The 14,302-nt window shown below is 44.2% G+C and overlaps 1 protein-coding gene across 2 annotated transcripts in view; it reads right to left on the reverse strand.

Moving 5' to 3' along the window:
- Nucleotides 1-14,302, reverse strand: part of EDIL3 (EGF like repeats and discoidin domains 3) — a 287,743-nt gene that overhangs the window by 94,273 nt on the left and 179,168 nt on the right. For both annotated transcript variants that reach the window (XM_004586218.2, XM_058656184.1), the window contains one exon: nt 5,954-6,135. In XM_004586218.2, coding sequence (XP_004586275.2) covers nt 5,954-6,135 — 182 coding nt within the window. The remainder of the gene's footprint in view (nt 1-5,953; nt 6,136-14,302) is intronic.

Here is a 14,302-nt window from a genome sequence, read left to right on the forward strand (position 1 = left end):
GACTCTCCTTTTTGTCTTAGCACTCCATGGTATGGTGACAGCTCACTTCTAATAAACAACTTACATGGAAACAGTAATTTCCCACCTGGGACCAGTTTTGAAAAAAAATATTACTGGAAGAAACAATATATCAATGCCCAGATATAACTCACTTAAGAGAGGAATTTGGTGTGGGCAGATGTGTACCTGCGAATATAGTGTTTTTCTTTTTTTGAGGGGGTGGGGGAAGACCTAAGCAGTTCCATGTGAAACAGGAAGTTGAAAACATGGGTTAGATTCTAAGTCAGGGTGTGTAACTAGGAAGTAACCTGAGGAAAAAAAAAGCAAAACTCTACCTCTGAAATTCCGAGCTTTTATAAACATCCAGACTCTCACTACACAGACATCTGAAAACGGAGCAGGTGACCAGCTCCTTTCTTCCGGTGGTATTCTCCATCCCTGCTAACAAGAATATTGATGTGCGGGTTTGCTGCCCAGAAACTCGACACACAGCTTTTGCACACCTAATTCTGTTGCAGGGCCATGTCTTCTTAACTAGTATTTTGTTGAACATGGAGGAGCCACATGTGCATTTGTTTTTGAATGACTGAAGTTTGGTAACAGACAGGCATCTAGCAGGCAGTTGGGTCATCAAGGATGGCGTGCCCCGTGGCTGACGCCTGGTGCACACACGGAACCACAGCTAACACTGGGGGCGCTGCTGAGCACCCGAGGCAGCGCCCCCTCTCTTGCCGCACAGGTGTTCCCAGTATTAACCTCTCCTTCCATGCCATGCACTCATCCTTAGCTGTACTTCCAACAGACACCCAGATCCTCAAGACTGAGAGAATCTTTGTCTTTTCAACGTCACTCAGGCAGCAGAAAAGCAAGCTGACAAGCAATGAGGCACAGTTATTACTACGCAGTCTGAGAACAATGTGTACCAGCTGTGTGGAACAATCCAGAAATCCTCCCCCTTTTTTTAACCACCCCACTGACCTGTGATCACCTGTGCACAGCTGAGTCTGAAAAGGAACGAAGCATCTCTTCTCACAAGCGCTACAGTACACACACACACACACACACACACACACACACACACACACGGGTGTGAGGATGACCCCCAGTTTCTGAAAGGTCCTGAGTTGTTTTTACAGAGACATCACCGCTAATTGTTTCTCACTGATAAAACACCACAGTGGAGCAACTACTGGCAAATGAATAACCAAGGGAAAAGGCATGGATGGCATCACTTTAGGAGACCAGCCAGCCATAGTTACACCATGCCAAAGTGCAATCAGAATGCTTCTCTTTGGAGTCTGTAAATATCACCTTAAAGAGGTTATTGAGTTTCATCAAAGTCCTACGGAAAACAAGATGCTAGGCTCTGGCAGAACATGGACCTGGCCACATGGGCTATATTCCGCTTGTCCCTTTCGCCTATACTCAGAGCCTCCTGAGGGCGACTGTGGTTTTTGCTTTGTTTTGTTTTCTAATGCCCGGCAGAGAGGGCAGGATGAAAGACAACGTAGACATTCATTCAGGAAATATTTCTTGAACAGATGAATAAATGGCTGGAAAGTCGATGTAAATGCAACCCAAATTACTTTAAAATTATTTCACATATCTTAAAAAACCACACAGGCTGTAGGATAAGTATCTTTAAAAACAAGCAGGAAATACGCATCCTGGCAAACCTTACTTGGTTAGTCTAGCCCATGTAAGTTTTATATTTTTATATGAGACAATCAGAGACATTTTCATGATCACGCAAAGATGCTATTTCCTGAAAAATATTTTTGGTTGACACATAAATGTTACACATACTGGGATCTGCATGTGTTGGATCACACATGGTGCTGGCTCATTTCCCGGCTGCTCCACTTCCCATCCATCTCCCTGCTTGAGGCCTGGGAAAGCAGCAGAGGATGGCCCAGTTGTTGGGTCACTGCACCTGTGTAGGAGATCCAGAAGAGATGTGTCTCCCACCTTTGGACAGGCCCAACTCTGGCCATTGAGACCATTTGGAGATGGAGCCAGGAGATGGAAGATCGCACTCTGTCTCTGTATTTATCATTTGTTGTTGTCAACACCCAAATTTCTTGTAAGGGATTTTGAAATAAACAACATGCCAACATAAGCTATAGTTATCTTGTGCAGCATCACAGCAGGATTTTCCTGATCTAAGCATCTACTGACCAACGTTTTCCTGCCCATCCCCGGCTCTGCCCTCCTCGAGCCCCTGGCAACCACTATTCCACCTTCCACTCCATGAGATCAGCTAGATCCCACACGTGATTGTGACCACATCCTTCTGTGCAGACGGCATTCAACACGACGTCTTTCACTACCATCATGTTATCACAAATGACAAGAGCTGTATCCTCTTGTATTGGCAGACAAGGACACAGACATCTAACTGTTGTGTCCAGCCGTGGCCACTGTGAAAAGTGCTGCAAGAAACCTGAGAGCTGAGAGGTTCCTGTCACAGACTGATTCACATCCCGGGTATGCTAGCCACAGCGAGCTTGCTGGATCATATGGAAGACCTGCCTCTCTTCTTGGAGAGAGAAACGTCTATGCTGTATTCTGTAATGACTGAACTAATTTACACTCTGCCCAGCAGTGTCTAAGAGTTCTCTTTTGTCCTTTTAATACTAGACATTCAAATGGGATGGACATGGTACCTCACTGTGGTTGGGAGTCCCTGTTTCTAACACATCAGTCAGAGAAAGAAATGGAAGGTCTAGGATGATGAAGAAGTGATGTTTAATGCAGTGTTAATTTGATCATGGGGTAAAATTGAAGCAAAGAAAAAACTTTCATAAAGAAAAACTAAGTTCTTGTTTAGCTGCATTTACTCTATTAATTCGCTCAATCCAGAACCAACCCTGGGCATCGGGGTGCTGTCAATAATTGCATTCCGAGTGTGCAAATATGAAATGCCAATTTCAATGTTCATTTCGAGAAAAAGAAGAAAATTAAATTGAATACTAATTAATGCATGAGTGTCATACTTCTGCAAGATTAGTGGAATACTGTGCTTATTATAAGTGTATTGAAGCAAAGTACTTAGATGTTTCAATTGAAAGGCTGAATATAAATAAGAGTTAAGTGACAAGAGCTATTAATAGTGAGTGTTCAAGCACATGAAATTCAGTACTTGATTAGTCTACCTAGAGTCTCTGAAACCGGATTTCACTCCAAGAAATTGATAACTTTTTTTAAAAGAAAATAACTTGTATATAACTAACAAACACGTGTTTTGAACACAACTGATAGGAATTTACCGAATAGCAGTGGTGAGGATTTAGTTGTAACTGGCCTATGTGGGATCTCCATTTCCTATAAAATGTTTTACTCTTTTTGCCTAAGAATTCATTACCATCTTCAGACTGAAACATGACAAATGTCATTACCGTCCTACTGTTCTTGGCAGTTAAAGTGGCTACGTACTCAAGAGGAAGAAAACCGTGCTTCATGTACATTTCTCCAAACCGACCACTGTCCTGTCCCACTGGGGTTATTTATACTCGTGATCACAGAGGTGGTGAGACCTTAGAGTATGTACTTAGAAGGCAGACTGATCATCTGCTAACACAAAATGGAAAAGCAGGACAAGAATTCTTTCAATAATTTCTACATTTCTGTCATGATGGCAATTCTACAAATGTGTTTCAGGATAGCCCACTATGGAATATTTAAAAAAAAATTCTCTGGAAGGATCATCAGCGAACGTACAGGCACTGATTATTCTGCAAGCATGTTAAACTTTGGGTCAGCAATACTCTGTGCCGAAAACTTTACAGAGGAGTTAATCACACTATTTGCATATATATCATATATGCATATAACGTCTGTAGATTGAAAAATTCAGGTAAATTTTGGGGTCTAATAACTTAGTAGTCTGTTTTCCCTTTCTAAATGAAGTATTTAATTAATTAGGCAGAGAGAGATATCTCCGTCAGCTGTCAAATGCTGCTGTGGCCTCAGCTGGGCTGGGTGACAGTCAGCAGTCAGACATTCAACCTGGGTCTCCCACGCGAGTGACAAGAATGGAGAGTGTGTCACGGGGAAGCTGGGGACTGAGCAAAGCCAGACTCAGACACAGACCTGCTGAAACAGCGGGCAGGCAACCCAATCGGCATGGTAACTGCTGGGCCAGAAGCCAGTCCTCAAACAGAATGGAGAATCATTTATGCAGAAACATACATTTATAAAGCCAATGAGAACCTCAGCTAATGACAAACAATTGCTTAAATTAAAAAAAAACCTATTACAAGCATAAAAATTCCCTGTAAAAGACTCAACAATGGTGGTATATGAAGGAGATTTGGGCCCTGCTCCTTGGCCAGAAACTGCTTTTAATTAATTACCTGCAAATAAGCTTTCAGGTACTGTATCTACTAATGATAAACATAGGACAGGTCAGCTAACTAAACTAGTCAGAAGTCTTTCTCTTAAAGACTTGTTCTTCTGTGTAAGTTTAATTAGTGTTTTTGCAAAGGCAGAATTACAAAGGTAAGGTGAGACAGAAAAATCTTCCATTCACTGGTTCACTCCCTAATTGGTAACAGTGGCCAGAGCTGAACCAATCCAAAGCCAGGAGCCAGAAGCCTCCTTTGGGTCTCCCACATGGGTGCTGGGTTCCAGGCTTTGGGCCATTCTCCTCTGCTTCCCCAAGACATAAGCAGGGAGCTGAAAGGGAAACGGAGCATCTGGAACACAAACTGACATCTATTTAAGGTCTCAGCACTTGAAGGGGGAGGATTAGCCAACTCAGCCATTGCACTGGGTCAGATTTCTTTACTTGATCCTTTGAGAGAGTAGCAGAAGTAGAGGAAGACAGAAAGAAACACACACACACACACACACACACACACACACACACACACACCAAGAGAGAAAATGTTCCATCTGCCAATTTACTCCCCACACGCCCAGAACAGCCAGGGCCAGACTCAACCAGGAGCCAGAAACTCCACTCTCTTACATGAACAGCAGGGACCCAAATACTTGAGTTAATTTCTGCGGCTTTCCCATGTTATCAGTGGGATGCTCAATCACCAGTACAACCAACTGTGCCACAACATCGGTCCCTAAACCGGGCAAAACTCCAGGCTAGCTCTCCAGTGAAATGAAGTCCAAAGCCTTCAGCAGGAATCCTGGTGTGCAGAGCACTCACACACGAGATGTGCGACACTCTCTTCCTGTCACGGTTCTCATCTAGCGTCTAGGATCATCTGTGTCCTGGACATCTGGTCTCCAGGGAAAGCTGACTTCCGAGACGCAGCTGGAAAGTATCCTCCCAGATCACCTTCTCAGGGTATTTCCTCCTGCCTTTGGCCTCATGCCGTACTGGATGCTTCTTCAGCACGCAGCAATGATGCATCAGAGACTTATTTGTGGGTTCCTCACAACAGAAAGGTATTCCTTCCCAAAGTGTTCTCACTGGACTCAGTCCGCAGTCTCACATTGCACGCTCAAAAAGCATTTAAATGCATCGAGGAGCCGGTGCTGCCATTACTACGACCTGAGCCACCTCTGGGAATCCACTCAGGGCTCAGAACTGTCTGCTGGTTTGCACAACAGATGCACAAGGAGCATAAAGCACACTACAAGCTGCAACACTCTCAGGTATGCAGAGCAGGTGTTGCAGGCCAGTGCAACGCTGCTATCCAAATCCAGGGTCTATTTTATTTTAACAAATGTAGAGTTGTGACACTGAGATGGAGAAGAAATTAATGTGACTCGTATTTTTCTGGAGGTGGTCCTAAGTCATTGACATGAACAGCTTGTACTGGAGAAAGTCTCCTGTTTGAAAGACTCCTCCAAAGAACATTTTTAGACTCCCGGGGGTCAGCTGGGACTCTGAGCCTCAAGCAAAGGAACTTGGGGAGTTTTTGCTGGTGTGTTTTCTGAAATGATCGCAGCACTGTGGGCCTCCTCCACCTTGCCCCATCCCACTTGGTACCTGAATCCACGGCCACCTGTCGTTTTCTGCAGCCGTCCAGGCGTTTATCAGCCCCTTCTTGTTGAGCCGTGCATAGTAGGGGTACCATTTCTGGAGTCCAAACAGGGCTCGGTGAGTGGACGAAGCTGTGATCTGCTGGTTTGATATGATCCCGCCTTCGATTCCCAAAGGGCCCGAGCACTCTGTGAACAGAGGAGCAAGACAGGTCAGAGGACTAGGAGTGACACACAGGTGGCGAGATGAAGCTGTGAGAGGTGATGGGAAGCGTTCTCTAAGGAGTTATTGAGCCAGTGCCCGCGAGGCTCTTGCTCCCTGGGACCCTGAGCGAGCACTCCCCACCTCACAGATCTTTCCTTAGTGTGCTGTCATCTCTTTCACTGTGGATCATTTCCACAAACGCACAATGCCCTCATCAGGCCTGCCTCTGCTCAGTTACAAAGCGTCTTTAGTACAAGAGTGATGGACTTGTGAGCACTGAGAGACTAAACTGTTGTTACAATGGAAGGGAGAGCGGCGCAGTGGGGGAGCAGCAGGGGCTGGTGGAAGGGGAGAGCCCTGAGCCTAAGGCACTGTAGCATGAAAAATTATGAATTACAAACCAACTGACCAGTGAGGTGGTTATTGGAATACTGCTATCGTGCATTTCTCTAGAAAAAGAAAAAAAAAACTTCCCTAGGATAGGATTTTAAATGTTTTCACCATAAAGAAATGTTAAATGTTGGAAAAAGATATAGTTACACTGACATATAGATACATATAGTTACACTGACTGGATCAATGTAAATATTGTGAAATGTCCAAGCCATTGAGGACACTCCATAAGATGAGTGATTTTTTTTACATGTCTGCTGCAAAGATTCTTAAGCCACAAACCTCTTTCACATTAGCACGTCTTGTCAATCACAGACTTCTGCAGTATCTGTTGATTCTTTCCTTTTGTCTTTCTGCTTACGGCACATCTGAGTTTCAGGTCAAAATTGTTTCTCCACTTCCTATTTTTTATAACATTTAGTTTTTAGGCTTAGGTTATTCTGACCACCACCAGGTACACCTTCACCAAAGGGCAATGTGGAAATCTGTCCACATTTACCAACCTCATCACAGTCCTCTTAGGTATGTTAAAAACTGTAGAAAATCTGTAAACAGGTAGTGAGGGGATCAGGTAAACTGAGAGCTTTTGCATGCGACTGACTGCACCATCAGCCAAGCCGGACATGAAAACAGACATCTTTCTAATTATTTTTAGGTCAAAATTCACAATTCTATGGTTGGATGTTGTCCCTTCATCTTAAGTGCTTCTTATTTTTTCTTGAAATTTGTGACTTGAAAGCAAACTTCCTAATAAAAATTCAAAATGATAAAGTATAACATGCTCAAAAGATATATCCCGAGATACCAAGTATGTTCAGATTTGCAAACCAGAAGGAGGCAAATTTATCTAAATATTTTATGCATGTATATTTATACTACCTTTCTACAGTTACACAGATATTTCAGTTTCTTAATTATTTCACAAGATTTTACTAGCACTGTAACTTTAAATTCGGGTTTGGAAATTCAGAATAAGGATTGTGATACGATGCAAAGGAATATGAGATTTTTCTTCATTCCATTACAAATTCATATACTATATTCAACTTCTTATAAAATGGGATTTAGAAAATAACCATGACAATCCTGTGAAGATACCACAATATTCTATCAGAATGCCTAATATCACAAAAGGACCACATTGTCAGCAGAGGTAACTCAACTTGATCGTACGTGCCACTATGTTTTGGAGTCTAATCACTATTCACAGCCTAGCACTCCCAGTAACACAGTTTGTACATTGATCTTGAGATGGCAAACATCAAGGGAAGAATTCTGAATTCTAATATTAGGAGAGATCATGAAATATTTCTTCTTGGTAACCATGTGTCTTTTTCTGTTCCATGCTAGGAGTCAGTACCTCTAAGCATGTGACAACCATTTCCCAAACAGCTTTAAAACCTTTACACATTCCTTTGTTTACAAGACGAAGATACGTGGTTAAGTAGCACCATAATCAGACTCCAATAGTAAAGATGACATTAACATGGGAAACATTGCCTCTGTACAACTGTCAACTTGAAAAAATCGTCTACTTGATAGATTTGTTCTAGACAACGAGGTCTTCTGGAACACGCAAGCAGCACTGTTGAACACGTCAGCAGGGCACATGGTACCACCTGGCAGTTCTTCCATGAAGCAGGCATTCATTGCCGCATCAGGAGCCGCACATGAAACTCTCTTTGTCAACGCACAGAAACACAAGTGTTGATCCTCTGGATTCTTGTTTTGTTTCCTTTTATTAGGATAAATAAATTTCATTTTTACTTCAAAGGCAGATTTACAGAGAAAGAAGTAGAGACAGAGAGAAGAATCTTCCATCTGCTGGTTCATTCCCCAAGTGGCTGCAATGGCCAGAGCTGGGCAGTCCAAAAGCAGAAGCCAAAAGCTTCTCCTGGGTCTCGCAAGGAGCAGCAGGAGTCCAAGTCCTTGTGCCGTGTTCCTTTGGATTCCCTGGTCATCAGCAGGAAGCTGGATTGGAAGTGGCACAGCCTGGATGCAAATTGGGGTTCATTTGGGATGCTGGGGCCACAGGCTATAACTTGACCTTCCTATGCCACAGCACTGTCCCCAGTTTTCTGTTGGAAAGCTCCTCATCTCTCCAGACTCTCTGCAAGTACCAGACAATTTTCACTATGGCATTCTGTTTGATGCCAAGCAGAGCAGGAACCTGGCTTTTCCAGAATACTATCATTAAAGGCGCCTCAAACTCCTGGCCTTGATTTGTGCTACATTAATATGGAAAAAGCACAGCTGGCAGTGTGCTCATTTACTGCACAGCACTCAAGAACTGGGCAGAGCTGGGCAGAGTTGGGGAGCAGGCCTGGCTTGACTAAGTGTCATGACACCCTGTGTGGTGACCCTAGGCTATTTAGTCCCATACTCCTAAAGATGTTCCGCTGAACTGGACATCCACAAGGAAACTGTAATCATTGTGAAACAGTCTAGATCTCAACCCACACTATTCAATCAGAACTTTGTCCAAATCGCCCATTTACAACCTTCCCTCGTTAGCATTTCAGCAAGCACCGTGTTTTCAAACATTGTGTCATCCTATAATGCAAGTACCAATGAATGGTTTGTAAAAACATAATCCTGGGGCTGAAGCTGTGGCAGAGTGGGTAAAGCTGCCACCTACAGCACCACCTTCTTCCATGGGTACTGTTTCAAGTCCCCGACTGCTAGCTCTGGTTCTGATCCTGCTCCCTGCTAATGTGCCTGGGAAAGCAGCAGAGGACAGCTACCCTCCCATGCAGCCACACTGGAGAACTAGAAAATGCTCCAAACTCCTGGTTTTAGACTGGATTAGCTCCAGCTACTGCAGACATTTGGGCAAATAAACCAGTAGATGAAAACCCGTCTCTCCTTTTCTTTCTCTGAAACTCTACCTTTGAAATAAATAAATAAACCTTAAAAATTTGCATAGTTTACCATAAGCTCTAGTCTTTTCATACCCTCAGGCACAGGTATTCTTAAATTAAAATGTTGAGTTTTCTGGACATGCTGTATTTATACAGAGGGTCTCATGGTATATGAAGTATATTTACTAAAGGCTGAGTTGTTCCTTGTGGCGAAGTCAAATTTACAAGCACTTCTTTCCAGTATTCAATTTCACTTTTTTGGAATATTTTTTTTACAACACCCATATATAAACTCTGCTACTTGCACATACACTCAGAAAAACGCCACCAAAGGAAACATGCCTGTGGCAAGAGTTCTGCAGTGACATGCGTTAAGTCGGCGAGTTTTCAAATTACTCCCTTGTCGTTTAGTGATCCTGGGTATTTCTTCTTTTCTTTTCATTTCGTTTCTTTCTTTCTTTCCTTCCTTCCTTCCTTTCTCTTTCTTTCTTAAGAGTTATGATGACGCCCAATTCTCCAGTAAGGCAGCAGCAAAAGGGAAAAGGGGCTTTGCCTTCGTAACTGTGCCGTCCACTAACCCGATATTCTTTTAATGTTAGATAAACCAATGTGGGCAGAGCACTTTGAAATGCAAATGATTATACAAGTAAGGTTGTGTGGCCTTTTGCAATTATCAAAAAGATTCTTAAAGATACAGAGTGATACACTTTGCTCCCCCTTTCACTAAGGAGGCGGGGGCTGTGCAACAGTAATTAATGAAACAATCAGGTGAGAGCCTTGAATTTTCAAAAGTTCATGTTCATCTCACTTCATCCTCAAAATATTGTTTATACTTCAAGGAAAGGGAGGTGTTGCACTGATCTCATCAATGAGGAAGCTTGCGAGACAGAAATGAAAATTGTAAAATGAGTCTGGACTTCAGAGAAGAAAGATTTACTAATTCTTCAAAGGGGGGATCTGAGGTTTCCCTTCTGCTGTGACTTTGTGAGGGGCGTGTGTGCCTACACATACTTGGAAGACGACAGGACAACGAGGAGGAAGTGAGCACGTGGAAGGCCACAAGGACCTGAGGGCGCCAACATCTGGGAGCCTCGGGAGCCTACGACAGATTCAGCAGGCCATGAGTCACAGCAGGAAACACTGAGGGTCTGCCAAGGTCAGCCGCCCTCGGGGTGTCAGGACATAATTCCATACCATCGCTGGCGTCTGCACTGCATGTCCCACAGGCACCAGCTCCTTCCATGTTGGCCAAGTTACTGATCCCGTTAAGGCATTCACTCACTCACCGCTCAGTCTTTCTTTTTACTCATTCCCCCATTCATTTAATTCAGTAATAAAAATGCATCCTTTCTGAAAACCTTGGTATATAGTTAAGGGCTTTTCCAGACAATGATGTTCTCAGAGGTCTTGTCCCAATGATGAGACAAATTATAAACAAATGCGAGGAGCTCTGGGTTCACTAGACAAAAAGCATTTGGCCTTCCAACTCAGAATTACTTAGTAAAAATAAACAAAAAGGTAAAGAAACTAAAAACTGTAGGCAGCAAGGTAGCATTTGTTTGGCATAATTTTAAAATAAAAAAAAAAACCACAATGTTTTCATCCACATTATTTTAAGGGTCCATGAGTACCAAGGCCTTCTTTACAGCTTTTTCCTGTTTTGCTGAGTGATGGGAAGACACATCACCACTTTCCTAAGTCAAAAAAGGTGCGGGGGTGGTGGGAGGAACATTAGCACATGGGTCTCTTCGTTCAACAAGCACACACGGCACACATAAGCATTCCTGACACTGTCAGTGGTCAGCCCGGCATGGCGGCAAGCAGTAGGTCAACCTAGACTGATTAGAGACACGGGCCACAGCATAGGCATGTGGCAGCAGCTTCCATCATTGCAATTTCCTGGCAAGGAGTAGTGTGTCTATGCAGCTCTAGTAGCATGCTTGCTTTTGTCAAGTGTAACAATAATCACCCACTTAACGAGTCCAGCCATCACACAGAGCTCTTGCGGCCATCATTTGCTCAGCACCTGGACTGTCACAGTGGCCTAGAAGTGTCTTCTGACCCAACACAAAGCTGCTCAGAAGAACACAGCTGCCCAGCAGAGATGCTGCGTGATGGCCAAGGACAGAGCGGCTGGGCTGGTGGGGCTCCGCCTCGGACTGTTCTCCCCAGGGCGGCTCTGGATAGAAACCCAACAGCTTCAAAGTGAAGTCCTCCTCTGTCTATGGTACAAACTCACTCCGGGGAGTGTGGCACAGGACCATGCCTGCGTTGGATCTCACAGCCATGTTTCAGGATGCCTCACATCTCACTCTGGAGCAGGCCTTTCAAATGAGTGAAATTGCTGACGAAGGCACTGCATTCCCTGGCTCTCGCTCCGTTTCCTTCACCTTCCATCATCTCCATCCCCTGTTCCCGCCCCCAAGCAGTCCTCTGCTGTGCTTAGGAGGTCATGTGAGCTGTGCTGAGCACGGCATCAGCAGGTCAATTACCGGTGACCTCCAACACTGCAGAAATGAATGCTTAGGCAGATGCCAGCCCCCTCTGTGCCATTTGGACCATGGGCCTCTGGGCCTCCCGGGCTTGGGTATCTCGAGACCAAGCTATGAGTGGGTGAGGGCAAGACCAGGGCCACTGTTTCTCCCACTGTGGTCTCCTGTTACCACTGGGCACCATAGCCCCTAAGCACTGCAGCTGACTTCTTCCTAGGCCATCAGTCTTCTGCCAGAGGAGGCAGCAGGCACCACACAGCCCCGCAGAGCAGCTCTGCTTGCAGGCCCGCTGGCAACCATCACTTCACGGGACCTCGTGGTGCTTCATGTTGGCGATACTGGACGGCGCCCATACCTGGACACTGTTTCCTTGCATCAGTGGCCTTGTTGAGGGACATTACTGTGAAGTCATCAAAACTGTTTTCTGAAACCAGTGAAGCTTATTTGGATTGCAGCTAAAAAGCAAATACACGAGCATTTCAGAGAACAGGCAAAGATGGGCTTCTTAGCTTAGACAAATGCTTACTTTCTTCATAATCGAACAAAAATATGATTCCGGACAGCAGCACCATGGCTCAACAGGCTGAGCCTATACACTCTGGGTTGACATTCATATGGGCACCAATTCGTGTTCTGACTGCTCTGCTTCCAGTCCAGCTCCGTGCTTTGGCCTGGGAAAAGAGAGGAGGACAGCCCAGGCCCTTGGGACTCCACACCTACGTAGCGGACTGAGAAGAGGCTCCTGGCACCCAGGTTCAGATCAGTTCTGCTCTGGCCACTGCAGCCACTGGGAAATGAAGCAGTGGATCGAAGGGCACCTCTCTCCTCTCCTCCCTTCTTTCTTTCTGCTCTTCTAAATTTGCCTTTCAAATAAAAATAAATAAACCTTGAAAAAAAATCAACTATCAGTCTGCAATATCTGGCCACAAAAGCATTTTCCACATCCTATCAGGGGCTGAGTTCTACTGTCTTTTCCATACCAGAAATCTTAACAACTGTCCAGGCTAAATGAAAGGGAGCAACGATGTTTGCACTTATATTTTCCTCATATATTAGAAAATATCTTAAAGGAAAAAAATCATGCATTTTGCAGTATTGCTGTTTCTAAGGCTATTGACATTGCAGGCTACATTAAAACCAACCATAGCTTTGTGAAACTGCTAATGTCCCTTGTTTGAAACAACTAATCTTCTGAATGTAAAGATGCTATCATTCTAAGAATTGAACATACTGAATGGGAGTTAAAATCAGAAGTGCTTTCCTGGTATACCTGAAAACATACAAGCATCAAGTCTTGGAGGGAAAACATAATATTTGGAATGAATACAGCATTCATAAGGCTACAAATTAAATTATCAACCATCTACTACTTTGAGAAAATGTATTTGTGCTTTGCTTCACACTGTTATCTGAAGCCAATTATGATATATTATCAGTTTAAACTAATTGTTTTGAATTACAGAAAAGCTGAAGCCATGAGTAAGTGTCAGGCTCATAGAAAACTGTCCATTAACACTTCCCCAAGCTGATTTGTGAACACACTGGTGCAGGCAGACAGTACTGTTTCCGCAGTACAGCCCACGAATTCTGGTCCTAAAGGCCAGAATTCTTGTTGACTTAATTCACAGAATTCAATAAGCTTTAATGAGATTATCATCCTTCCATAACAAGGAGTGTTGCTTTAGGACAGCAAGAGAGTATTACAGTTCGCCTAAGAAGCATGCTGTCAAAACAGAAACACAAGTTATTCTCTTTTGCATCGAGGCACGTCTTTGACAATTTGTTTCAGGATTCCACCACTTACACAACACAGCTCATCTCTTACCAACACAAAGACAGCGGCATGGCTTTCTGCCTGCTCGGAAGCCCTGGGCTTCTTCAAAAAGTAGCTCTTTAAAAACCTACCCCTGCCTGTCAACAAAACATGCATCCGCACAGGAAGGAGCTGGGAGAATCCTGCCACAGTCAAACCCAGGAAGAGCTTCTGCTGCTTCAAGAAACACAAGCTGAATGATGTCAACGTTCAAATGGCCCTATGCAGAAGACATGTGGCCCCGCTTCCTGGCCATTTCTGTCTTCTAGGGTTTTTTGGCCAGTGCTGCATGACACCGCCTCTGGCATTCTGTTCTAAGGCAACAGTGCTGATGTGTCAGACACTCATTTTTCTTTGGGAGACAAATCAGAATCCAAAATCCAGTCACCACGTGGTTCTTCCTTTTCCTCTGGATGATAATACTTTTCATGCTGGATTTTATCCCAGGACAAGTATGGACTATGAGAGCTCCCAAGGTCATGGGAAACCCAGCAGATGAAACAGCCCAGAGTCTACAGGTGGAAAATGGCCCCCAAATGAGCTCTCTCCAAGGAGAACCTGCTGGGAAGCTGTGGAAGGAACGGCAGCGACC

Source organism: Ochotona princeps, chromosome 28 (genome assembly GCF_030435755.1).
Source record: "Ochotona princeps isolate mOchPri1 chromosome 28, mOchPri1.hap1, whole genome shotgun sequence".
Taxonomy (NCBI): Eukaryota; Metazoa; Chordata; class Mammalia; order Lagomorpha; family Ochotonidae; genus Ochotona; species Ochotona princeps.